The sequence below is a fragment of the Manacus candei genome, unplaced genomic scaffold (assembly GCF_025592945.1).
Source record: "Manacus candei isolate 608988 ecotype Guabito, Panama unplaced genomic scaffold, ASM2559294v1 h1tg000034l, whole genome shotgun sequence".
NCBI lineage: Eukaryota > Metazoa > Chordata > Aves > Passeriformes > Pipridae > Manacus > Manacus candei.
Genome location: NW_026138082.1, coordinates 10,418,394 through 10,442,982, shown reverse-complemented (window position 1 = coordinate 10,442,982; position 24,589 = coordinate 10,418,394). Strand labels below are relative to the sequence as shown.

The 24,589-nt window shown below is 38.5% G+C and overlaps 1 protein-coding gene across 8 annotated transcripts in view; it reads right to left on the bottom strand.

Annotated features, from left to right (window-relative positions):
* Positions 1–24,589, bottom strand: part of ROS1 (ROS proto-oncogene 1, receptor tyrosine kinase) — a 72,245-nt gene that overhangs the window by 19,318 nt on the left and 28,338 nt on the right. For 6 of the 8 annotated variants that reach the window (XM_051792086.1, XM_051792088.1, XM_051792089.1 and 3 more), the window contains 17 exons: positions 23,552–23,814; positions 22,899–22,962; positions 22,064–22,266; positions 21,325–21,536; positions 20,530–20,816; positions 19,375–19,551; positions 16,746–16,963; positions 15,948–16,089; positions 10,305–10,537; positions 9,207–9,383; positions 8,023–8,197; positions 7,430–7,547; positions 4,382–4,569; positions 3,662–3,751; positions 2,810–2,945; positions 2,230–2,392; positions 1,889–1,953 (listed from right to left, as the gene is read on the bottom strand). In XM_051792086.1, coding sequence (XP_051648046.1) covers positions 1,889–1,953; positions 2,230–2,392; positions 2,810–2,945; positions 3,662–3,751; positions 4,382–4,569; positions 7,430–7,547; positions 8,023–8,197; positions 9,207–9,383; positions 10,305–10,537; positions 15,948–16,089; positions 16,746–16,963; positions 19,375–19,551; positions 20,530–20,816; positions 21,325–21,536; positions 22,064–22,266; positions 22,899–22,962; positions 23,552–23,814 — 2,911 coding nt within the window. Of the gene's footprint in view, positions 1–1,888; positions 1,954–2,229; positions 2,393–2,809; positions 2,946–3,661; positions 3,752–4,381; positions 4,570–7,429; positions 7,548–8,022; positions 8,198–9,206; positions 9,384–10,304; positions 10,538–15,947; positions 16,090–16,745; positions 16,964–19,374; positions 19,552–20,529; positions 20,817–21,324; positions 21,537–22,063; positions 22,267–22,898; positions 22,963–23,551; positions 23,815–24,589 lie in introns of those variants that run through there. The other 2 variants (XR_007905236.1, XM_051792087.1) reach the window with 2 other exon arrangements.

The following is a 24,589-nucleotide window of genomic DNA, read 5'->3' as shown; positions in this document are numbered from 1 at the left end:
ACTCTACTGGGAGAAATGATGGTGTCCAAAATGCTGTCAAATGCACAAGTGTAAACAAATAAAGCAGAGGGACATTTTCCTTCTAACCTCTTTTAATTCATGTAGTCTCAGGTGTGGCCAAAACTTTAGCAAAAAGTGTGATTTAGAATTTGACAGTTGCCCCTGGCCCCTAGCACATACCTTTCAATCAGACAAATTTTGGCACTTTCAGGAACAAAAAGAGGGGAAGGAGCACCTGGCATTTTTCCTTACAACCAATACAGACCTTTCTCCACTGAGTTGTCATTCCTTACTTCCCAAGTGATGGGACAAGGATTTCCTACATATATCTGTACACAAATGACTCACCAATTACCAATAACAAATGACTTTCTGTAATAGAGACAACTCAATTTCCCCACTGCTGCATAGCAATAATAGAAGTACTAAATAGTCCTATATTCAGCTTAACTGTGCCAGCATGCATAGCATTACAATCCAAATTTAAATGAACATCCAAAAAGGCAAGCAAAATAAAAGTTACTCTTTTAAATCTTACATCAAGGTTTGTAAACAATCAGATCTACTTATTTTTCCTTTCCATGCTTGATTTCGTTTATGAGACCTTACAGATGAACATAAAGAAAAATCATTAAGTTCTCCATGTCTGAACTGTTATTTTTCATATTAAAAAATAAATAATAAAAATATATCTTTTTTATTGTTATTGTTTAATGACTACTCGAAATATATAATACTTAAACTTTTCTATTATTTTAATTTCTCTGACTCATTTTATTGGTGTACATATTAATGTTTACATTTAAATGTAATAACTTTCAATTATATATTCTTCCAGGATTTCTGGGTTTGGATTATAACGTGCAACAAGAAAGTAGAATTGGGGAAGTTTCAGAGACTTCAACTATGGGTCCATATAATTTCCATACTACACAGAAAAGAGACCTTAACTGGGTTTATGACTGCTAGATAGACTGAAGAGAGATTATAAGACATTTACACACAACTGCTACTGTTTATAATTAATTTTTGCTTTAATGACATGGTTACATTTCGGTTTTCACAAGCCTTTTACCCCATTCAGGTACAGTATGTGGAAAAAGTTAGGCAAAAAATGCAAGATTTTTTTTAAATATGTAACCAAAAGTAGAATGCTGTGAAAACCAATTTCAAATTTAAAACCACAATATTTTCTGTGCATTATATAAAATCCTTCATTTTTTTAAAATGCTTCTAATTCTGCATTCATGAAATAAAAGTCAAAGTGCAGAGGTGTGTCTGAAAATTAAACTACACTCTTAGTCCAATGTTACCAGCTGAAAACTTCAGTTGTATTTCTGCTTGTTTCTGTGGAGACTCTGGAAAACCAGATTTTCAGCTGAAACACAAACCTTTCTATGTGACATTCTTGCATTGGTGACAGATGCATTTCTACCTCAATAGAAAAGGTATGTGGCAGCCTCTAGTGGTAAATATGAACATTTTTTAGAAACAATTTCCACAGTAAGTTAAAACTTGAAGGCATCAGCTGGTTCTGATCTGTTTTGGTAAAACAGGATTAGCCAAATGTTGTTTGACTGCCTTTAGCAACTAACTTAGTCTTAGATGAGCAAGGATACCAAAATACACCAGTCCAAACCCAAATAAATTCATGTTATGAGCATACTGAACTTGCAATATATATTTTAAATTTTGCTAATCTGTTTTATAGCTTTAGTTTTGTAAGATTCATCAGTAGTGATTTACTTTGTTAGCAAAAACAGGAGAACACCCTAAAAGTGCCACAATACTTTGTTTAGAGGAAAGTGCTGCTTTCATTCCTCTGGAAGGCCACCATCTTCACATGATGCTGGCTTTGAAGGGTGCCCAGTGGCAGAGCTGTCCCTACCTCATTAAGTGTGCCTCCTTCAAGAATTCACTCTTCTCGTGGTCTGTCGCACCCTTCTTCAAAGTCTACTCAAGAGAAAGCAAAAGTGTAGTTACACTTTGGTCATCACCATCATCATCACATAGCACTTACGTAAAGCAATCATACATAGACATGGCCTTAAATATACATTATTTTCCAGAAATCATTACAAGGAGATAGGCATAGCTTTAAGTGACTTGCAAGAAATGCTGCAAGGAAGTACCCACATTTGTCAACACCCATGTCTCAGGTAAAACCTCTAAGACAAACCTATCTGCCCATCCCATTCCATTGCCAGAGAAATATACAGATACAATTACCTTGACTGCTACTTTGGATTCTCCATTTCCACCTGCCAGGATATCTACTGCAGTCCCTTCATACACTTCTCCAAATGCTCCACTTCCTAACAATTTGTGTAAGTTCAGTTTGTCCCGAGGGAAAGCTGGCAATGATTCAATCTCTGCCTGAGAAGGAAGAGTACTACAAAACAGCAATACTAATCACTTGTTCATACCTAAAAATGTTTGAAATTTTATTAAAATTCTTCTTCAAATGAAGGTGGTATTATTTCTATCATCAGATGCATTTAAGGGAAGCTTAGTTGAGGCCAGGATGTTTTGGAAGCTATTGGAAAACACCAGAACTTCTTCCTTCCTCATGCACTTACTTCTCTTGCCAGGGTGAGCATGAAGGGTGGGCTAGGGGCAATCCAGGCCAGGCTCCATGCCAGGGAGACCACATGTCAGCAGGCCCTTCAGAGCAGACCTGCCCTGCAGCACAGATGCAGCCCTTAACTCTACCTTGAGGTGTCAGGAATGAGTGCCCTGATGAAAACTGGTACAGGGAAGCCCTCTTACATGTTTTTGTCCTGAAAATACATCTGCCCTGAGGACATACCGTATAGCATAACAGGCATTGGCTATTCCCACTGTCTCAGACATCCCTCTGAGTTGAGCTAGTTCCTTATCTTCCTTGATATACACTATCCGTCCAGGCAAGGCTTGTTTTCTGGATTTCCCTCTTTGGTGCCATACTGGAACAGAAAAACAGATGATCAGGTATTTCGCTCTGAGAGCATCCCAATGTGCAAACAGGCTGAAAGGCTACAGACTTTTTGTTATTCAGTTCAACATGGCCCCCAAGCATCTCATGGGTGCAAGTCATTTCCAACCAGCCATCTGGCCAACTTTTTACCACAAAACACATACTAAGCTCATTGTGCTGAGAAACCAGTCAAGCATCCATTTCTGTATGTGGCAAGCCTGAAGGGCAGCTGATGCATCCCAGGGAAAGGAAGAGGAGTGAGAGGACAGGACCATCAGATGTGGACATGTACATCTCAGGGTAATCATTGCATCCTTTCTTCAGGAACAAATCTTAAGAGAAAGATAATGGGACTCTTGCATGAATAAATGCAGTTCCAAACTTGAGAATTGTAAGGTACAAGTTTTTATAAGGATACATATGAACATCAGAGCTCCCTCTGCATTCCTGTGCTCTCCCTGCAGGTAATCAACAGCAAGAAATGCCTGAGGATGGAGAGAATTTGCATCCTATTCTTGATACTGAAAATATAAACAGTTATCTTTAGGGCTTCAAAGAATGAGAATATGTAAATTCCTTCCAGCTCCCATCCTAGGAATAGCTCAGCATTTCCTTAAACCTGGAGGACAGTCATCTCCCAACACCTGGACTGCCTTTTACTGAAGCCTGGCAAAACAAGCATATGCAAAAAATTTAGCCACATACCAAAAACGAATAGCAAGACCACAGCCAAACTCAGCACAACTCCAATCACAGAAGCAATGGCAGTGATGGTGTCTGTGGTGCCCATGCCTTCTGTTAAATAGAAGAGGAAAATTGGTTAATGATTGTGTATACAAACAGTATCAATCCTATGGAGCTGACCTGAGAGAACCCTTAATCAGCCTGCTTTGTGAATGTCTTCCTCTGCACAAAGCTCTCTTGTAGACTGTATGTGGATGTCTGCATTTGGTCAGACTAATCCTTCTCCCCCAGACCTGGGCCATTTCTGTGGTGATGACCTACAGTGTATGCAGAAAGAGAAAATACTGAACTGTTTAACCACTCAAGGTGGGATTTCCAAAAGCACCCACAGAGTGTAGGTCTAACATTCTGGCCAAAGGAAAGAAGTAATCCTCACATCTTTGCCCAGTGTGGGAGCTTGCCTTTTTTCAAGAATCATATCATAAAGCAGCGGCAGGGCCACAGAAACAAACTGGTATAAATGAGCAGAAGTACATTTCAGGCCCACTGTTCTGTGCAAAAGAGCCTACATGAGCACTAGCAGCTGGGGTCCATCATATAAACGTCACCAGTTATTACCTACAAGACACATTACCTTTGCAGCAACATCATTATTAAAATAGCAAGTCTCTGTTCATTAATTGGTGTGATTACTTAGAAATAAAAAAAAAAAATAAAAGAATACTAAAGTATGAGACATACCTTTACCCAGAACTATATTCTTGCTTGTGTCACTGTATTCACCAACTCCCAGTGCATTTGCAGCTGCTGCTCTGAACTGGAAAGTTCCTTCTAAGTTCTTGGCCTTCCATGTGCAAATACTGCCACAGGAGCCATTGTAAACCACCTCCCACAAGAACTTCATTTTGCTAGTGTTGCCAGACTGCTTCCTGAAACATGCACAGCACAACACCACAGATAAGTCATTAATGCCACGAGGGCAGTTTACTGCTCCCCCCCACCCTGTTCTTCGCTTCAGTTCCATGGTTTTCACAGCATCTCTCTGCCTGCATGAAAGCTCAATCTGGTTGTGAGATTCTGGCTACAGAGTAAAAAATTGTGTCATGCCATTTCAGCAATGCTAAGAATCGCACGTCTTTATCTTCACATTGGAAATTAAATACTAGAACATTTTAGACATAAAAAGCTACAGCACACTTTCACTTGTTTCAGTGTATGCCTCACAGCCACAATTTCAAAATTTTCTTATTTAACTTTCAGAAAAAAGTAATCATTTTTTTCCTATCCTTTTTGATTGCCCAGGCCCAGAGTAATTCAGTGGCTCAGGTTTCAAAAGCTAAACAGGAAGTAAGTAATTGTCAGCGAAGACACAATTCTTTAGTTATCCACCTTCCCATTGGACTGAGATTGACTGCTCACAATAAATTCAGAGCTGATTATTCACAAAGCAAAAGAAGACCATGTATTAAAACTTGAAAGGCCATATCTGAAACATCATTTCATGTCATGCAAGACCATGATATATCATGTGAAATGACCTTCATGAGCATGTCAATCATTCTCCCAACACACCTTAATGCAGAAAAAAGTTCAAATGCTTCTAAACCAAACAGACATGGGAAAACTATATTTTCATGTCCTTGGTGTACAAATATCCCTACTAGAGCTGTATGATAAAAAGTGGTTGTTTCAAAGGGCTATGCAAATATTTTCTAGAATGCTGTGCAAATGACCTAACATTTTTCTACCTAATGAAAAAGGGCCACGAGGCTCAAAGTGAAATTCAGTCAAAAACATCAGCATGTGCACATTCAGACTGAAGGAGAAAAGCTTATTTAATTAAAAGACCACCTCAGCGATGTTTCATAACTCCAGAGACGAGTAAGAAGCTGGAGTCTGGAGAACACAGCAGCTAATGCACGGCCCTGACACAGGCCAAGAGACTGACTTTTCTTTACCCATCCACAGTAAGTCAGATACAGACTGGCTGCTGGTATATCAAAATTATTGTTGACTCATAGCACGTGGGTCAGTGCTCCCGTATGCTCGCAGAGCTGTACGGAGGAAGCTTACAGCACCAGGAAAATATGTCTGGGTGAAAACTTATATAGGTAAGGTGTGCCCAGCTCCAGAGTGCTGTCAGTCCTTAGGTTTCATAAGCAGAGAGTTAACTGAGAAGAAAGAAATAATAGCTGAGTTTAGCAAACTACTTCCTTCCATCAGTAGTGATTTCAAACAATGACATGGCTGACATCTCAGAAGATGGACTCTTCTCATTTTTAAATAATGGTTAATTAAGCTTTGCTCTGACTGCTTTAAACAGATGTCTCCAGAGTCATGGTCAAAAAATTAGAAATTTCAGAGTCACTGCCCACAGCAATATACTCTAACCTGCCCACCCAGCCCTTCCAATGTCAAGGCAGGAATAAGCATGAACTGGCACTCTAGTGTGACATGTATTTGATGACAGAGCAGTCTGTATTTGATGACAGAGCATTTTAAAAATTATATAGTTATCAGAGACTGAAACAGTTAATGACTTACTCATTATAAGATCACCAAAAGACTTTTGCAATCTGCAAAGAAACAACTGCTCACCCAACAAAGCCTACCCCTCCCTGAACATGCCTACTGTGAAAGGACCTTCAAATCAGATAAGTGGGTGCTGTTGTCCAACTATCCCAGGTGCAGGCATACCTGAAGCTACAAACTGGATTTCCACATAAGGAAAGAGACTAAGAAGAGACAAATTTTGCAAGGTGGGATAAATTCTTCTTATCATGCCAAGGTCCTCCCTTTTACATGATGACTCTGCTGTGAAAACCTCTCTGGAGGAGCATGGAAAACTTGTGACATGTCCTGTGACATGATCCATGGTAAAACTCCCTGCCTCGGGGAGGTACAGAGTGTTCCCACCTGAGCTGGAAGTGTACATTTATTCATGAAATATTGGAGTTTTGGGGTGGGCTTCCCCCAGCCCCAGCTGACCAAGACCACCACACCAACCAACTGACATGGAAGCTGTAACTACCAAGTTTCATCGCTGGATCCAGTGGGCTGGGATTATACATATATTTCCAACTTTATCCTTTCTTCCCCTTTCTCTCCCTTATGCATTTCTTTAAGTGTTATCTTTATGCTTTAATATTGCTATATTGCTATAGATGTTTTAATACTTCTATATTGCTATAGATGACAACACCCAAAATGGCAACATACCTGTTTACCTTTGAAACAAAATTGTTCCAAAATAAACTCTACATACATATGTTTGCAAACACTGATTATTCAATGTCATTTCACTCTAATACACCTCAAGGGATTCATTAATAAGAACTTGGGTTACCCTCCCCTTCTGAGACAAGTTGTAACAATAGTCATCCCATGTTAGTGGGAATACTCTACTTCTGGCAACGCTTTAAGACCTTTTCATGAGTCCTCTGAACACTAAGATATTTATACATATATTGTAGCCAAAAATACATACTAAATACTTGAAATTTGTGATCTGAAATTATCTCTGAATCTTCTAATTCACTGACAAAGATCCAAATATATCACCATATTTCAAAGTTGGTCTGAAAATATTTCTAGTGTATATTTTCTTCTAAGTTTTCCAAGAATTTCTGGAAATTATGGCTACTTGGTTTATCTAAGAAAGGGATCCCAATGAGAAGGGCCTTCTGCGTCATAGATACTTCACTCTTCCCATCAACCTGGAAATTCCTGCACACCGGATTTTTTTCTGGGCTGCTACCTATGGGAAGGGTACCTGCATGCATAGCTTACCTGCTTTCTAAGATATAGTAGGTCAGGTTGCTTCCATTATCATCAGCCTTTTCCCACTGGATGGAGTTTTTAGAGTCTTCTGCTCTTTTTGGTACTCCTGGCTTACTAGGAACACCAGCTTAAGCCAAACAGGGAAAGAAACAGAACTTTTATAATGTGTGTATAGCAAGACAAAGGGCCAACGGGCACAGAAAAAAATTAGATGTGCACATGGGTGTTTAGACGCACAAAAGGATGGAGGATCTACAGCAATAATCCCCATCTGGAATGTATCTTTGGCCTTCTCTTTGCAATGGATAAATTTCAAAATTTTTATTCACATGTAGCCTTTCACCAGTAATGAGTTCATATCCATACAGGCATTTCATTTCAGTTTCCATCACTCTTTTCCTCTGCTCCACTTGGAAACAAACCTCATTTCTTTCACCCTATTACTTTCAAAGTTATGATATTGTATTATTCTTTTTCAAACACGCAGAACTATTGGCTCTTAGCATAAGAAAATTGCCTGCTAAAATTTAGAAAATATTATGTTTAATATTCGCATCCTGAAAATAGTCTTAAAATCTTGTTATCCTACATTGAGTGCTTACCTGTAGTTTTAAAGCTTGTTGAAGAGGAAGTACTTTTCAGTCCTGTAACATAAACTACTGTTACTCTTACAAAATAGTTGGTTGAAGGAAGAGTTCCTGTCAGGTTGCATGTGTAAACAAGATCTGCTGTGCACCTAGTGCTTGCAGGAGAAAACCAGTCACTCTTTGTTGGCCACTAGAAAAAAAAAATCATCATAGTCAACTTTATTGCTCTTCTGAAGCATGTCACAGTTCTATTCCTGGGTAGAATTACTACTTTTCCACCTCTTAATAATGTAGTGGGGATATAACACATGTGCTGTTTCAATCATGGGACTTTGTCCTCTTAGAGACCAAGGTCACAAACCCTAATTTTTTTCTTTATTTTCAGAAGACCTACAAGTCTTGTTGGTAATAACGATCAATAGATTAAGTGACTGCTTTACACAGCCAAGAGGAGCCTTCTCCTTGTATTTCTGGATCACCATGATGTGCCCATGAGTTCAGCTTGCCATGAAACAATTGAAAGGAGATGGTTTAGAGGAATTGTACTATGACATTTGTTTTAGGGCAGGGAAATCTTTGGTGTAAGTTTAATGAATCTGATTTTATATATTAAAGAATCTATGTGATTCAGTTTAGCACATGACTTTTTCAGTGTTCATTGGTTCAAGCACTAAAATCTGAAGTTTTCATCCATGTTGCTGTCACTCTAGCGCTTACTTCTACAGTTTGCACTTCTGGATCTGTCTTTGTCTCTAGCATTTTCTCCTAGCCTCTATCACAGGAAAATAAAATTCAGATACTAGGTTGTAGCTAATATTTATTGCTGAAAACCCTTTTCTTCTTTTTCTTGTGCAGAGCAAACATAGGATTTATAGCTGCAAGCCAGGTTGGAGCAGGGCAGTGAGGAAACAGGGAGAGGACTCTGCTGAAACTGGAGACCCAGGAGTAATTCTGATGGGGTCATCCAGGATGTCCTTTGGCACTATGGAGTACTAAATGCTCCAGCTGCATTCCTCCTTGTTCCTGGCAAATGCTGACTCCATCCTGCCCCTTCTGAGACATTAAGACTGACATCATCATGCCCAAATTATTCACTGAGACTCTTCATGTACATCCTGCCACCCACCCTATCCTGCTCATCGGGAGAGAGTAGCTTAAATTCACTCTAATATGAAGGAAAACCGTAAGTGGATTTTTACCTTACACAGCTCAAACCAGAAGCTGGATTCTTTGATGTGCAGAGGAGCTCTCCATTCTAGCTGGAAACTTGTATTTCTGGGAACTATGTTGACAGGTGCAGGTGGAGTCTCAAAAGTTTTTGCGATGACAGGGACACTTTCAGAAAACCAATTCTCATCAGGATGAAAAGCAAGAATCTAGTAAGGAAATGAACGAACTATACAATACCAGACCACTTGGAAAGGCAGTTTTGCTTTAGCAACTCAAAATGTTTAGAAGACTAGCTGTTTTCAAACAAGACAGTGTTCAGGCAATACAGATACAGGTGTAGAAAGATTTTAAGCCTCATAGTTGCAGTGTTACACACCTTCAGGCTGGAAGTCCATGGCCTGGAGGCCATGGAGTACCCTTCCCTTCCTCAGAGATTCTTCTTAGTTTCTTATCTCAGCTTTCTTACCAAGACTTTTCTCTTTCTAGACCTTTCTTAAATGCCACATGGTCTTACACAGACATGCAGATGTCACATCACATTAGGCAGGGCTTTAGAACCACAAAAACACAAAGTGAGGAGGTGCCTTAGGATGTTGTCTTTCACTAAGCCACAGTCCAATATGACCTATGTTTGGGTATGCATACTTGCATAAACTCATACAGGTATTTAGGTAGGTGCATGTATACATACATACATATATATATATATATGTATATATATGTATATACACATATGTATACACACACATATATATATTCCTCATTGTAACATCCAAGCTTTTAACAAAAGCACAAAATCAAATTAAGACCAGAACAGATCCCCTCCTACCATCATCTGAATGTTCTCCCAACTGTGAAAACCACACTGACTATTTGTGATGTACCCAGAGCACATTCTGCAGACAACATGTTTACTTGTTTGCTTTTGAAAATGTCACTCTGCTGACAGCCCTGCTGTCAAGACACATCATTTATTGTTTTTCTTTTAAGCCTTCATCTGTAAAGGGAGAAGCAGTACATTTTGTTATGAATCCACACTGGACACTTTTATTTGTCTGCTTTACAGAAGAGCAGTCAAAATATTTGCAGTTTAGTGAACAAACCAATAAAACTACTTGCAACTATACCTTGAATGAATTGCTTATTCCAGGTTGGAGCCCACTGACAGACCAGGCAAGCATCCCATTTGAAAATTCACTTTTTCGCAAGGGTGTCACTGGAACAGGAGGTAATGAATTGACAGCGATTTGATAGCGGATAGATTCAAGAGGTCCATTTGGCTTCAGAGGTTCACTCCAAGATATATTGATGGTGGTGTCAGACAAAACTAATGTTTTAATTGTATCAACTGCCTCTGGTACTATAATAGAAAGAAAAATGAATCTTCTTTTAGGTACAGATCTCACAAGAGGTTTTTTTGTCTGTTTTATTTTTAAAGAAGTCAAGAAATGTCACCAGGGAAGGAGAATAAGGTTAGATGTATATGAATATGATTAATTTACAGGACTGACACTTTACACGTGTAAAACTCATATTCTTGTGTAGTCAGTCAGCTGCAGACAAGTTCGAAATATTTTGATGGATTTTTTAGTATCTTCTTAGCTATCCTACAATGAAAGCAGACAAAAAAATACCAAAAAATCTGGTGTCCTGTACCACTACATTTATAGTCGTATCACTGAATTCCTGCTCTCTCTTGGTTTCCTAATCGGGGTCTCAGATGTGAGTTTAATATGATGCCTGGACACACACACAAAAAAATACCTGTGCACTATTCCAATTGGAAAGTCTGTTCTTGAACAGAAACTTCTGATGGAAGAAAACCCAAAACTAAGCACTGTTTGCCATCATTTGCAATTTTACTCAGAAAAACATGATCTGGCTGAGCTGTGTAAGGAACAAACTGGGTTGCTGGTCTGATGTTCATACCAGCTGGTTACTCACTAATTGTTCTGGAGGAAACAACCTTTCCTTTGAAGCTTTAAGGTCACAGACTTTGAAATAGTATATGACATACCCCACCTCTGCATTGAAAAGTTCATTTGCTATTGAACTGTCCAGATAGGTAAAAAGTTCACTTATTTTCCCAACATATCAGAATGATGAGTCCCTATGCTATCATTTATGTCCTAGTAGCAAGACTGTGGATTATTTAATGAAATATGCAGAAATTAGACAAATAAAGAAGACAAACTTCTCATTTTTCTAGCTTAGACATATGTGGAGTAAGAGTGACACTCTGTGGCAAGAGCAGTGCATTATTTTTTCTAAGTTGTCTTCCTCTTTTTTCATTCCCTCTATCTTGCTATTTGATGGAAAGCACAGATTAATCCGAGCTTCTTTTACTTCATTACAGAATTGAGAGAAAGGCAGAAGGAATTCACACAGCTTCAGAGGTGTAAAATAGTGTACACACTTCAAGAGGCTCTAGCAGCATCTGATTACAATTTAAACTAGCAGTTACATTCATGAAATTGAGAACATAATTGTCAGGACACATATACCTTCTATTTACAGCTGGTTGGAAATTTTTCAACAAATTGTGAAAAGCATTCTGAATGTTGATACAAATACATATTAAAAACGCTCAGAGTTTGTGGGCTGGGATATTGGGGGGAGGGTTGCTTGGTTGTTTGATTTGGTTTGGCTTTTGTCTAGGACTTTATTTTGATCCGGATGTTTTGTTTTGCCCCAGCTAGAGAGGCCTATTCTGAGTTTCATGTTTCATTTTAACTTGAGACTGAAAAATTCCATTTCAGTGGAGCAATTCAGTCTCCCATTTCATTGCTACCCTCATGTTTCACCCCTGAAAGGGCGCACATTGCTGCAGGATGGATTGGTTTACCATACAAAGAAGTAATGGTGTGAATTCTTGCGGCATCCCAATAGTATTCAATGTTATTCAATCAACGTGTCACACTAATTTTATACTATATATATGGATTCTCATGCAAAGAATTGAAATCTACTTTTTTTTACCCATACATTCCTTAGAATACAGAAAATATAGAATCATAGGGTCATCGAGGTTGGAAGAGACCTTTAAGATCATCCAGTCCAACCATCCACCCAGCACTGTATCCCTTAAACCACTAAGCCAAACCACCCAGCACCAGATTCAGATGCTTTTTAAATACCTCCAGGGATGATGACTCCACCATCTCCCTGGGCAACCTATTCCAATGCCTGATCACCCTAACAGTGAAAAAAAAATTTTCTAATATCTAATCTGAATCTCCTCTGTCTCAGCTTAAGGCCATTTCCTCTAGTCTTGTCACTGAAGACATGGTAGAAGACACTGGCTCATAATATTCAGAGATCCACATAGGATGAGAGCCTATTTGCTTGATGCTGCAGATGCTAAGAGATCTGACTGTTGAGAGGGAAAAAAAGTAGCATAGTTGCAAGAGAACTTCCAAAGTATAATATGTCTGGATTTCAAAAAAAGAGTGGCAATATGCCTGCACCTCTTGTTCCACTTTCATTTGAAAGATGAAAAGAGGTTCCTCTTAAACAGAGGGGGAAAATGTGACTGCTCCCAGGACAAAAACCAGAGAATGATCTGTGCATAAGAGAAGCCACTGGCAGTTCACAGGTGATGCTCTCCCGTGGACAATGGTGGCAGAAAGAGAGGTTACTTATTCTATAAATGAACCTTTAAAGAAATCACAGAGTACGTCCCCAAGGGAAGAAGAAAAGGAAACAGGACCCCTGGCATGTACTTGTTGCCAGGTATTTTGAATAAAGTGTTTCCTTGGACATAGCTGATCACTAGGGAGAGAGACATTGAGGCAAGCAAGAAAAACATAGCGGTGGCTGTCCTTATTTCAATTCTACTTACTTTAGCACCTTCTGAAGCAGCCAAAAGCCAAGGAGAGGTAAAGAAAGAGGGAGGGAAACCTTAGAAATCCTGCTGTGGCACCCTAACTGCATGTCACAATATCTGCATAGCTGCCCAGCCTGCACAGCTGTATGTAGCTATAGCCATCCCTGCTGTACCTGGGCCAAGTGAGCCAATGCCCAGGGACCAGGTGGACTGTGACTCTCAGTTTTACTCCTTTCTCAAAGAAAAACTGCTCCAATTCTTCAGGACAAGAGCCAGGCAGGAAAACTAGTGAAGATGAGGTCCATAGCATTTCCATATCCCTGTGAATTCAACAGCAAGCATCGTTAGGTACAATCTCCCCAGTGTTTCCTGCAGAGCACAGACTTGCTGCCACGTAGACTTATATATAATTCTGCCTTGCTGACATAGGTATTATCAGAGGTGCCTGATGCAAGTGATGACTTTATGTGGATCAAGCTGACACTGGCTGATGACACCCGCCACAATAAATGGGCGACAGCTTCAGAGCAAATCTGATACAACAGAAGAGCAAGCACTATGTATACTACAGGGAATAGCTACCTCTTATAATAGTTTTCCATATTTTCAGAGAGTTCAGCAGGTGCACTCCAATTATGAGAAAATAATCTGAAGAGAAGCATAAAGGCAACTCCTCTGGAAGACAGGTACGCGTGTGCATGAGTACACACACATGCGAAACAAGAAAAAGTGCTGAGCAAGGTACTTCTATTGGGTTGGGTTGCAATGTAAGACAGTATGTGCAAAAGTATTACATGCATCTTTAGATGATCCTTTTCTTTCTGGAAGACAACAAGGGCTTCAGGGAATTTACCCAGTAGCTGCCCCACAGCTGCAAACAAGTGGAGTGAAGCAGGGAGTGAGCTGAAGTATCTTCCTGCCCTCACTTAGGTGTTTCCAAGCACAGAAGGCATCTAGCTCAGACTAGTAGTATTCTCAAAGAATAAGGACACCTTGGACTTGAGCTGCATGTGAATCTCAATTCCTCTTCTAGTAATTGATGAAAGTTTCCAGGTCACGTTGGTTTCAAGGACAGAGGGGATACATGGCTCTGTACTAAAGTGGCAGAGAGTTGGTTTTCCTTACTATTATATGCCCCAAGTTTCATCAAATATGACAAGCTGAACTCCCCCTGAGTTTCTTCTGTGTTCAACGGAGTCAATGCTAGGTGGCTCCAAGATGGACCCAAGGCCAAGACCACCTTGGCCAAAGCCATTACCATTAGCAGTGGTGGTAGCACCTGTAGAATATTTAAGAAAAGAAAAAAGAAAAATGTGCAATTGCAGTTGGAGAGAGGAATGAGAATATGTAAGAGGAACAACTCTGCAGACACTCAAGTCAGTGAAGAAGGAAGGACGGGAGATGCTTCAGGCATCAGGGCAGAGATTCTCCTGCAGTCCATGGTGAAGAACATAGAACATCAGGCTGTGCCTCTGCAGCCCAAGGAGGTCCATGGTGGAGCACCTGCAGCCCCTAGAGAACCCCCAACAAAAAGAGGTGGATGCCTGAAGGAGGCTCTGACCCCATGGGAAGCCTGTGCTGGAGCAGGCTCCTGGCAGGACCTGTGGAGAGAGGATCCCATGCTGTAGAGGGCTTGCTGGCAGGACTTGTGACTTTTTTCCACAGGTGACCTGCGCTGGAGCAGCCTGTTCCTGAAGGACTGCAGCCCATAGAAGGGACTCATGCTGAAGCAGTTTGTGAAGAACTGGAGCCTGTGGGAAGGACTCATGTTGAAGTTCATGGAGGACTGTCTCCCATGGGAGGGACTCCATGCTGGAGCAGGGAAAGGATGTGAAGAGCCCTCCTTCTGAGAAGGAAGGAGTGGCAGAGACAATATGTGATGAATTGACTACGACCCTCCCTCCGCACCTCCCCTGCACCACTGCACAAGAGGAGGTAGACAAAACTAGAAGTAAAGCCTCAGAAAAAGGGAGGGCTGGGATTAAGGTGTTTTAAGGTTTTGTTTTATTTCTCATGATCCTACTCTGATTTTATTGGTAATAAATTAAATTAATCTCCCCAAATTGAGCCTGTTTTGCCCATGATAATAACTGGTGACTGATCTCACCCCCATGAGCCTCCTACCTGTCCACCTGAGGAGGGGAGTGATAGATTGGATTTGGTGGACCCTGACTTGGCATCCAGTCAGGGTCAACCCAACACACTTAACATCTTATCTTGCCTTCACTAAAAGGCACCTCTCTCACCTATCCACTCACACACAGATTTCTTAGTTTCCCTCTGCCATAATTAGATAAGTTTACCAATGTGTTTATTTATTTTTAGTTAACCTCTAACCAGTCCACTCCTGAATGACACAGTGAACATTCATGCGCAAAGCACTACTCCTAGCTTTTTCTTCCTATCTGGAAAGGACTGAAAGGGTGCACCAAAATTCTTGAAGCCAACTGAAAACAGGTTGTTGTCATTCAGGCCAAAAGTAAAAACAAAGCATTGTCTTTTCAGTCTGGTTCACAACAAAACAAATCTGCATGACCTTAAGAAACAGTAATTATGAGAATGATGTCAAGCCAAGGGGAAAAAATCTTAATGCTGAATGAACATGTAACACGCATATTTAAACATACATAACCACATATACATTCAAATACAACCTGTTAAAAGATGTGGTCCAAGGCAGAAACTGCAACTGTTTACCCAATTTTAACCATAGTTTATCTTTCCTCAGGAAGCCAATGAGCCAAAACATTAAAGAATACATATGTGTCTTATGAATCTTACAAATTCATCAAGTCTGGTTGCCAAAACCTCGTAAAGATCTACACAGGTTAAATTTTAAGCAGACAATTTGTCTGCTTCCTGATTTACAAACCAAACTTACATATACCTTTCTTTAACTGAGATGAGAATTCTGTTCAAAATCAGAATAAAATGTGAAACAAACCTCCACACAGAGTTGTGCCAACTATGTTTTTACCCATAGGCTGCACTTCCTCTTCTGAATAGTAGTTTTTCACTGCTACCTGTATGGCATAACTTGAAAATGGCTGTAGGTTTTCTAGGACAGCAATAGGATCCTGAAATTCCTGTAATTAAAAGTCAGATAATAAACATGCATTCTCAGAAAAGAGAGTCATATGTCAACCCAAACATCTGTCAGTGAAATGCATGTTAAAAAAAATACTACAGTAGTTCTTTTGTATTGTACTACACTTTGGTGTTTAAAAAAAGAATGTTAAATTCATAGTTTTGGTAATAGGTCACCACAGAAAAGAAAGCACATACCCAAAAACAAGCTAAAGTATAGTACCACACTCTTCAATGGCAATTCCAGAAAAGGCAAAGTTAAAAAAAATGTAAGAAGAAAAAATTATGAATAGAAGTACAACTACCACAAAGAACATAAAGGCAAACTATTTGGTTGCTGGATGGCTTCAAGAGTTATTTCAACAGATTAATATCAACCACAACCACTCATTTTACAAGTAGAAACTGAAGACCTATTTCAGCAGGATTTTAGCAAAGGCGTGTTGAAAAGTAGAGGAGTGCTTGCACAAAGGAAAGCTAAGAAATCTACCACTTACCAAATACCAGACAGAAAGGTAAATTGCTGTTGGAACAGAGAAATGGAAAAACTCACTGATAGAAAGTTACAGAATGGTTTATAAAATTACTACAAGTGATATCATATTCCCTGTTTATATGTGATATCACATGCATTTCTGTTCTGAAATAACCATACCAATGTTTTCTGCTGTAGAGCAGTCAAACAGTGTCTTGGGTTCCTGCAGTTGTCAGTCATTTCTCTGAAAAATACCAGGTATGTCGGTGTAGGCAGTGTTATGCCAGGGCATAGCTGCTGTGGTGTGACAGATGGTAACCTTAATGTAACACTGGTGTTCGTCGTAGCAAGGATAGTAGGTTTATCGGTGTCTGGCAATACCATCAGGCATCTTTTATCTAGGAAAGAGATAAAATTAAAAAAAAAAGTTAATTATGGCTGGATCAACCCAAGCTTGCATGGGATCTTACCACTGTTCTTAGCAGAAAGCATAACTACAAAGTATTCTCTCCGCTTTTACAAAACAAAACAGAAGAAAAACCCACCTGAATGTACTTTATTTGATGACTTTCATGGACACAAAAATAATGGTCACCAAAGGAAGTCTCATTTATGCTTGATAAGATACAGCTTTAATAAAGAATTTATGTTCTTCTTTAAGCAGAAAATGAAAATTGAATTTGTAGTTACTGTGTTATCAAGGGCAGTAAACATTGATAAGCCCAAACTTGCTTGTCAGAGGAAATAGAGAATATTTCCTGTGTCAAGGAATAGAGAGTACCTTTCTCTAGCAATTAAATGGTTTTGGTTTGGTTTTTTTTTTCCAAGCATCTTTCCACATGCAAAGCAACAACAGGGAAGGAGAGACAAATTTTGGAACTAATAAAGGAGTCTGTAAGGAGAAAGCAATATGAAACTACATTCTGACAGTTAACAAAAAGTAGCAAAAAAAAATCCCTCATCACTTGATATACTTTTAAAAACAAAATAAAGATATATTGAATGGATTTCCTGCTAAGAAGGAAATTATTAACGCTTGTGCATAGGGAAGAAGGTACAAGGACCAATGCTTGCCCTTAGGCCAGAACAACTGACCCCATAGTCAAGATCTTTTCTTCCTAAGTGAGCAACCCTGACATTCCTATCAAAGTCAGGTTCATGCATAGAAGGGAAAGCAACTAAAAAAGTCTTATTTAACAGAAGAAAATGTAAAGTTAAATCTTTGTCAATTTTATATCTACCTAGAGTAGTAAAACTCCCATGGGAAAAGTCCCAGATGGAATAAAGAATTGAGTCACTTTCAGTGTTAAAGTTTCTGTCAGGCAGTTCCATAGAAATATGTTTACCCTGACAAAGAAAATCCTTCACTACATATTCAGTCCCCTTCCTTCTAACTCTGAAGAGAAATCATTCTCTCGGAGAATCGGTGACAAGACAATAATTTTCACCGAGTACTTCTAATGTGTCAAATGATCAACTGACATCACATCTCTGGATGGCAATTAAATAGGTTAGAATGAAAGGAAACTCTTGCAGTACTCCTTGCTCACATCACTAAACCAATAAAAAGCATGTCAGTCAACCCAGATGGTCTTTACAAACACCAGTTTTCCACATATACACCATTTGCTTTCAGTACTGAGAACTTTCTTTTTCTTATTTTAGCATGTTCACTTACTTTTATTTTAAACTTGTGTGAATAATTCTCTTTATTGCCCTCCTCCCCAGATGCCAAGGTTGTATATTCCTTCAAATATATTTGCAGCAATGTACATAAGAAGACCTCTGTAGGAATCTCTGGATATAAATAGTCCATTTGGACTGAGATTTGGTTCTTCCATTTCTAAGCCAGCTAAGCCTGGGTCTCTTGTGGGAAACCCTATCCCCTGGGGACAGGGAATGGCACATTTTGTGTCAGGGCCAAACCAGGTTCCTGCACCGATGCCAAACCCACACAGGTCTCATGAAAACAAACATGCCCAAAGTGCTGGTAAGAATAGCCTGGGCATTGGTAAGAGCAGCTGCAGGCAGGAGTAACGCTACTGGCTACCCAAAAGAATGTGACATTGTTTTATTCCAATGAATTCTATCTTGTTAAAACATTCTCTTGTGTACTTGTCAGGTTTTTCATACAGAATCGGAATTAAAGAATTATTTTGAATATATTCTCACCCTCTGCATTTACAAAGATAATTCCTATAGGTACCATGAATCCTAATTTTCTATTAAAACTAATTTTTTTATTTCTTTCATTATTCTACAATGATTTGTTTAAAATACTAGATATTCTATCTGAAGCTTGGGTCTACTATAATGTAACCTATAATTGTCTCAGGGACTTCTTTATAAACAATTTTAATAATCAGAGTCTTACCTCTTTGTCTTTGGAAGGGCAGAACTTTTTATTTCGGTTTTATATACTTGTGAACAAAACCAGAAATAAGTGTCACAACAGGGGTCATTATCAAACTCTTGCTACAACACTCTGTGGAGCACATTTGCTCTTTTTCTGTGCTTTAATGTGCACCACCTTTTCTAAATCTCCAAGTTTGACACAACTTTGAAAATAGGCATGGTTTGGCATTAACAAACATGGGCAATGCTCATCATCATGACTTTTCACGCGATCTAACATAAAGCCAGTCCTTATATTCATCCTTTTAAAAAATATGCAAATTGTTTCCCTGTAGAAGGTACCTGAATCCATGAAGCATACTTTGCATGAATACACATAGCACCATCAGCAACTTAAATACATGCTTCTGAAATAAGTTGGTTACATTTACAAAAGAACCCAAATCACCTCTACCTGGATACAATTGTGCCGCCGAGCTGTAAGCTAAGATTTTTAGCTTATGATTTTGTCTCTTGTGAAGAAAGTATCTTGTGCTTTCTTTATTTGCTAGCCAAATTTCAGTGTATTCCTTTGTTTCTGCACTCCAGTATATAAATTTCTTATCTGCAGTCAAGCTGCCAATTTTCTTACCTGTAGGAAAACATTGCATAGTTAAGTTTTTTAGTCACAGAATCACAGAATATGCTGAGTTAGAAGGGACCCACAAGGATCATTGAGTCCAACCCTGAGCAAACAATTTTACAAGAGTAGATGGGTGTTTGTATTCACAGTGTGTCAACATGGGTTGAGTCAACATAGCCATAGCGTATCTTCAAAGACCACTCCTTGAAAAGAGATTTCTGATATTTTCAAGTAGGTTTCATGAAGGTGAGACACTGTTATTTCAGTTTACAAGTGTAAATTCGAAGGGGTTTTATTATCCATAATTATGAGAACTGTAATTCTATCACCAAACACAAGAAATGAAACATGAAAGCGAGAGTTGTCTACAGAAATTTTCATCTTTTTTCCAAAATGTAAACCACTGTGATCTGCCATCTCCCAGGAACAATTAAGACAGCTCCTCTGGTAACAGAACAGCTTTACCAGCACTCATCCAGAACTGAGCTGAAAACCAAGCAACCAAAATTAGGTGTTATTACAAGAATTGAAATATAGATAAGTTGTCATACAAGACCGTACCTTAATGAAGTACCCTCCCCACATATTGAAGTCTCCAATGCCATTTTCAAGCATGACTTAATATGTTCCTGTATTTTGTCATTGAGATAAACTCTAATAGGTGTAGATAATATGAAATCCTAGCAAAATAAAGTGTTAATACTTTAAGTGAAATCTGTTGACAGGTAGCATTTGAGGCTGTAGCATCTCATTTGATTTACATCTTACTAGAATACATACTTCCATCACACTGCTCTTCCTCCCAGTTTGTATCAACAGGGTACACAACTGGAAACGTAGAACAAACATTTTGTCCATATTGACTAAAGATGAATAAGTTTTATAAATAACGTGCTCCGTGACTGCTATTTTCAGAAATGAATATTGTTTGATGTAAGAGACAGCAAGAATCACAAACTACCTAGAAAAATGACAGAGCACTCAGACCTTGAAAACCTGGTATTTTGGTAATTCTCCAACAGTGGCAACCGTCCACATCTGAGGCCCAAATTTCATCTCTTCCTCTGATGAAGAGAAGCTGGGAATTCTTGGAGTCAGACACATCTATAGTCATCGGTCTTCCTAGTTCTGCTTCTGTCACATTACAGGTGCAGTAGTTCCTCATCTGTTCTTCTACTGATATGTATCCCAAAATGTGGTGCACCGTGTTATTCGGAATATCATAATAGAACATGTGGCTTCCATAATCAAGTTCTTCCATCCAGTACAAGCGGCTATCAAATAAAATGCAATTCTTACAGTAGAAAAACTTCAATCTGAGCAATCTGCCCCAAGACCAGTCCTGTGAGTTATTAGCCAAAAACCTCCCAAATCTCTAAAATGAGGTAACTAGAGCAGTGTACTTGAAAAGTGATTCCAAGGGCTTACTGATTATTTTTGTATGGAAGATCACAATAACTGATTATTCTGAATAAAGTGGTTACTGTAAAAAATTGTTGTCTGGTGCTGACTTTCATTTACATTACTTAGATGGAAAAACCTGTCAGTATTTAAGTATGATTTGAAATCTTTACTCAAACACAGACATCTTTTGAAATTAGATATGACCAAGCTCAACTAGCTGTATAAAAGTAGAACTACACCCAAAAATTTCTGAGATTTACATAATGCCAAAAACTCATGTACTATAAAAAGTCCTTTTTGGTCCTTAAACAGTTGAAGATTTAATGAAAATAATGTTTAAAATATGTCTTAAAAAGTTATTAGTAATATATGCCTTACCTTAAGAAAGGATATGACAACAGAGATGATATAGTTGAATTACTTTTGCCCAACTGCATGTTCAAGGCTTTTAGAGATTTTTTCTTGAGCTCAAGATAAATAACAAATATTTGAGTTTCATTCCGTGGTGTTTTCGAGGCAAGAAAGAGATGTCTTGCAATCCAGTCAACTGTTATGGCTGTGACATTGTGAAGATATGCATCTTTGAAAAACTTAAGGAAAAAATAAAAACATTACTAAAGCTGCTTAAGAGCAGAAATTTCCAACCTTATGCTAGAACGTTATGAAATTAGATTTGTTTCTGAAAGAAATGTCTACTTGGGAAGTAGAAGTCAAAATATAAAGAGGCACCATGGATTGAAGATTGCAATATTTTTATACAATTATTATATATTTATACAATATAAAATATATAATATTATATATTTATACAAACTATTGTTTAAAAATATCAATTATTGCTTCCATATTGCTCGTGTATTCTTGAAATCAGAATGAAATGAAATTATATAAATTTGTTACAAAAATAAAATTCTTGTATTTAATAGTGTGAATTTTAAATTAAATATCTGATTAAATATCAACAAAGCAGATGTCAGTAAAGCTATTTGTGATTAATAGGATAACTTCATCAATGGTATACTCCACCCATTTTACTTTTGAAAAAACACAGTTGGCCACAAAATAATGACACATACTTTCCTAGATTCTCTCAAGTAAGGGAAGAACATAGGAATACCTGAAACTTTGAAGCATTCTGCATATTCAGAATAAAAAGAGAATCTTGTATTATATAGTATGCTTTGTCATCATTAGCAGTAAAACAGATGTCCTTTATATTTGTCTTTGTTGAAAGTTCCCACATGGTATGATTACTGTCTATGTCAGCAAGAAACAAGTTGTTGGCAGTAATAGTTATAAGAGTTGGGACAGGGAAAAGATCTGGAAGGAAAAGGACACAGCAGAATTTATGAAAAATATTCTGGATAATCACAGTAATTCATAAGGAAAGTACAAGATATAAGTAAATGATGGCCCTGCTCTCAGTAAATAAATAAAATAATGAGACGCCTTCTTGTCATCACAATCAATTCCTCAGATATTTTCAACGGCATTGTGGATGTTTATCTAACAAATTTAAGCATGATAAAACAGATTTGCTCATTTAATTAACTTTAACAGCCCAACTAGAAATAACCTATGATCTCTAGTAGATCTCTAACTCTCCTGGTTACTATTCACAGCCTAATTAGAAATATTTTACGATCTCTAGCACTATGCAGATTACAGATCAAAAGCCACCATGACATATTTCCTGGACTTGACTAGATAAGTTAATTTAGCATAGTTTTGAGGAAAGGCTTGAAATTCCTGAAATTTAGTCTAATGATAAGTGATGTGTTCATCATTTCATGTCAGAAACTGTAACTATCTTCTCTGTGGTGTCTGCTGTAAGGTGGAACAAATGTCACATGAAGTGCTGGAGAATATTTATCAAATTGCCAGATTCTTCTACTATTGATTTCACCAGCTATTGCACACGAACTATGAGAGGGCAACTAAATCATCCATACCTGATGTATTCCTCTCTGCCATTTCAGACAAAGGTCCTGGACCTACAGAGGTGAAGGCTTGCACCTGTGGGACAGGAGATTGTTCCTTATGTTAAGTAAGAGCATAAATGATTGCACTTGAAAGTCTGTAAAGTCATAGTTAATGACAAAACCAGTAGATCCACTGTCTGCTCACCAAGGAATATACGTGTGTGCTTCTGTTTGACATAAGTGCTGGTCAGTTCAAAGGCAACATTCGGGTTTGGACCGTGGCTATGAAGACAATTTTAAGCAGTGGGCTAGAGAGTGACAATCCATGCTTCGTCTAACAATTAGAGCTCAAAGGACTCCAGACAGTCCTGCCTTTTTCCCCAGCCTGGAGCAATTCCTACTGTTGGTTGATGGTTCAACCAACACGGTGTTCTCCCCATCAATACCTGGTCTATTACATGGTCTCATGCTTTTAACTTGCCTTTCAAGCACACATTCTGTGTGTTCCAAAGCTTTTATCACAATGAGACTATGACTTCTTGACAAGTTTTAATCTTTTTTATGGAAGCTGTGTGAGTCCTCGCAGAAACCACAAGCTCTTGCCCTAAGCCCAGTACCATCTCCTAGGCAAACACATCAGACTGCACTACTATCTAGCATGACATAAGCTTAATTTTTCATACCTGAAACCTTACTGTGAGGCTGGGAAGCACATTCTTGACAGAAAAACGCATCAGGGTGGTTTTAACATTACTTGCATTCCACTCTGTAAAAGTGTCAGCAGTGCCACTCTGATTCAGTAATTGATAGTAAATCCTGAACTGCGTTAATACTCCATTGTCCCTTTCAGGTCTGTCCCACCTGAACTCCACAAGGACTTTCTCATCACTTTCTTGTAGGTTATGTCGTAATACATATATTCTAGGGTTTGTAGGTGCTGAAGGAACTGTATCAAACAAAAAAAAAAGATAAAAACCACAGAAGCAATACTTCTATTAACACACAAACTCTACCTCATAGTTAACTCTTTTAGTTTTGGGCTAGAGCTTTACAGCCCGAATGCTGACAGAGACAAATAGCAATTTGTGAGGTGTAAACTACAGAAGATTATATAAAACTTCATGGTAATTCCTTTCTCTTTTTCATTGGTGTGTTGGTATCTGAATTTAACTTGCCTAGCAAAAAAAAGAGTTGTATAAACAGAAAAAAAAATGCACTCCTGCACTGAGATGGGACATATCTATTTACCCAAGTCCTGTAGGTAACTATGGGGCAGCAAGAATTTTCACAATACAGAGTGTACTCTACCTCCTCTTCTATCCACTTCAAAATCTATTGTATCTCATAAGCTTTCTCAATGCTCCCTCAACACTATATTTTAGCTAACTTAACTTTGACATGCACAAGAGAAAAAATAAAAACTGAATGAAAAGTAAAAAGTGCATAATATTTACTAAAAATCTAATAAGTAGTTAAGATACTGCATGCAGCCTTTAATATTCATTGTGATGGATCCCAGTTCCTCTTCTTTGCTCGTGGTCATAAGCACATGGCGGATATGTTGTCATGCATTTTCTGTTCTGATTTCTATTACTGCAATTGTGTGCTTCTGTGTGTGCAATAGATAATTGCCAAAGATGCTCAGAAACATGTCCTTGCAACTCTGCCTACAGCTGGCTAGGTCTAAAAGCTGCTTATCCTTCTCCAGGGTTTCACTTGCT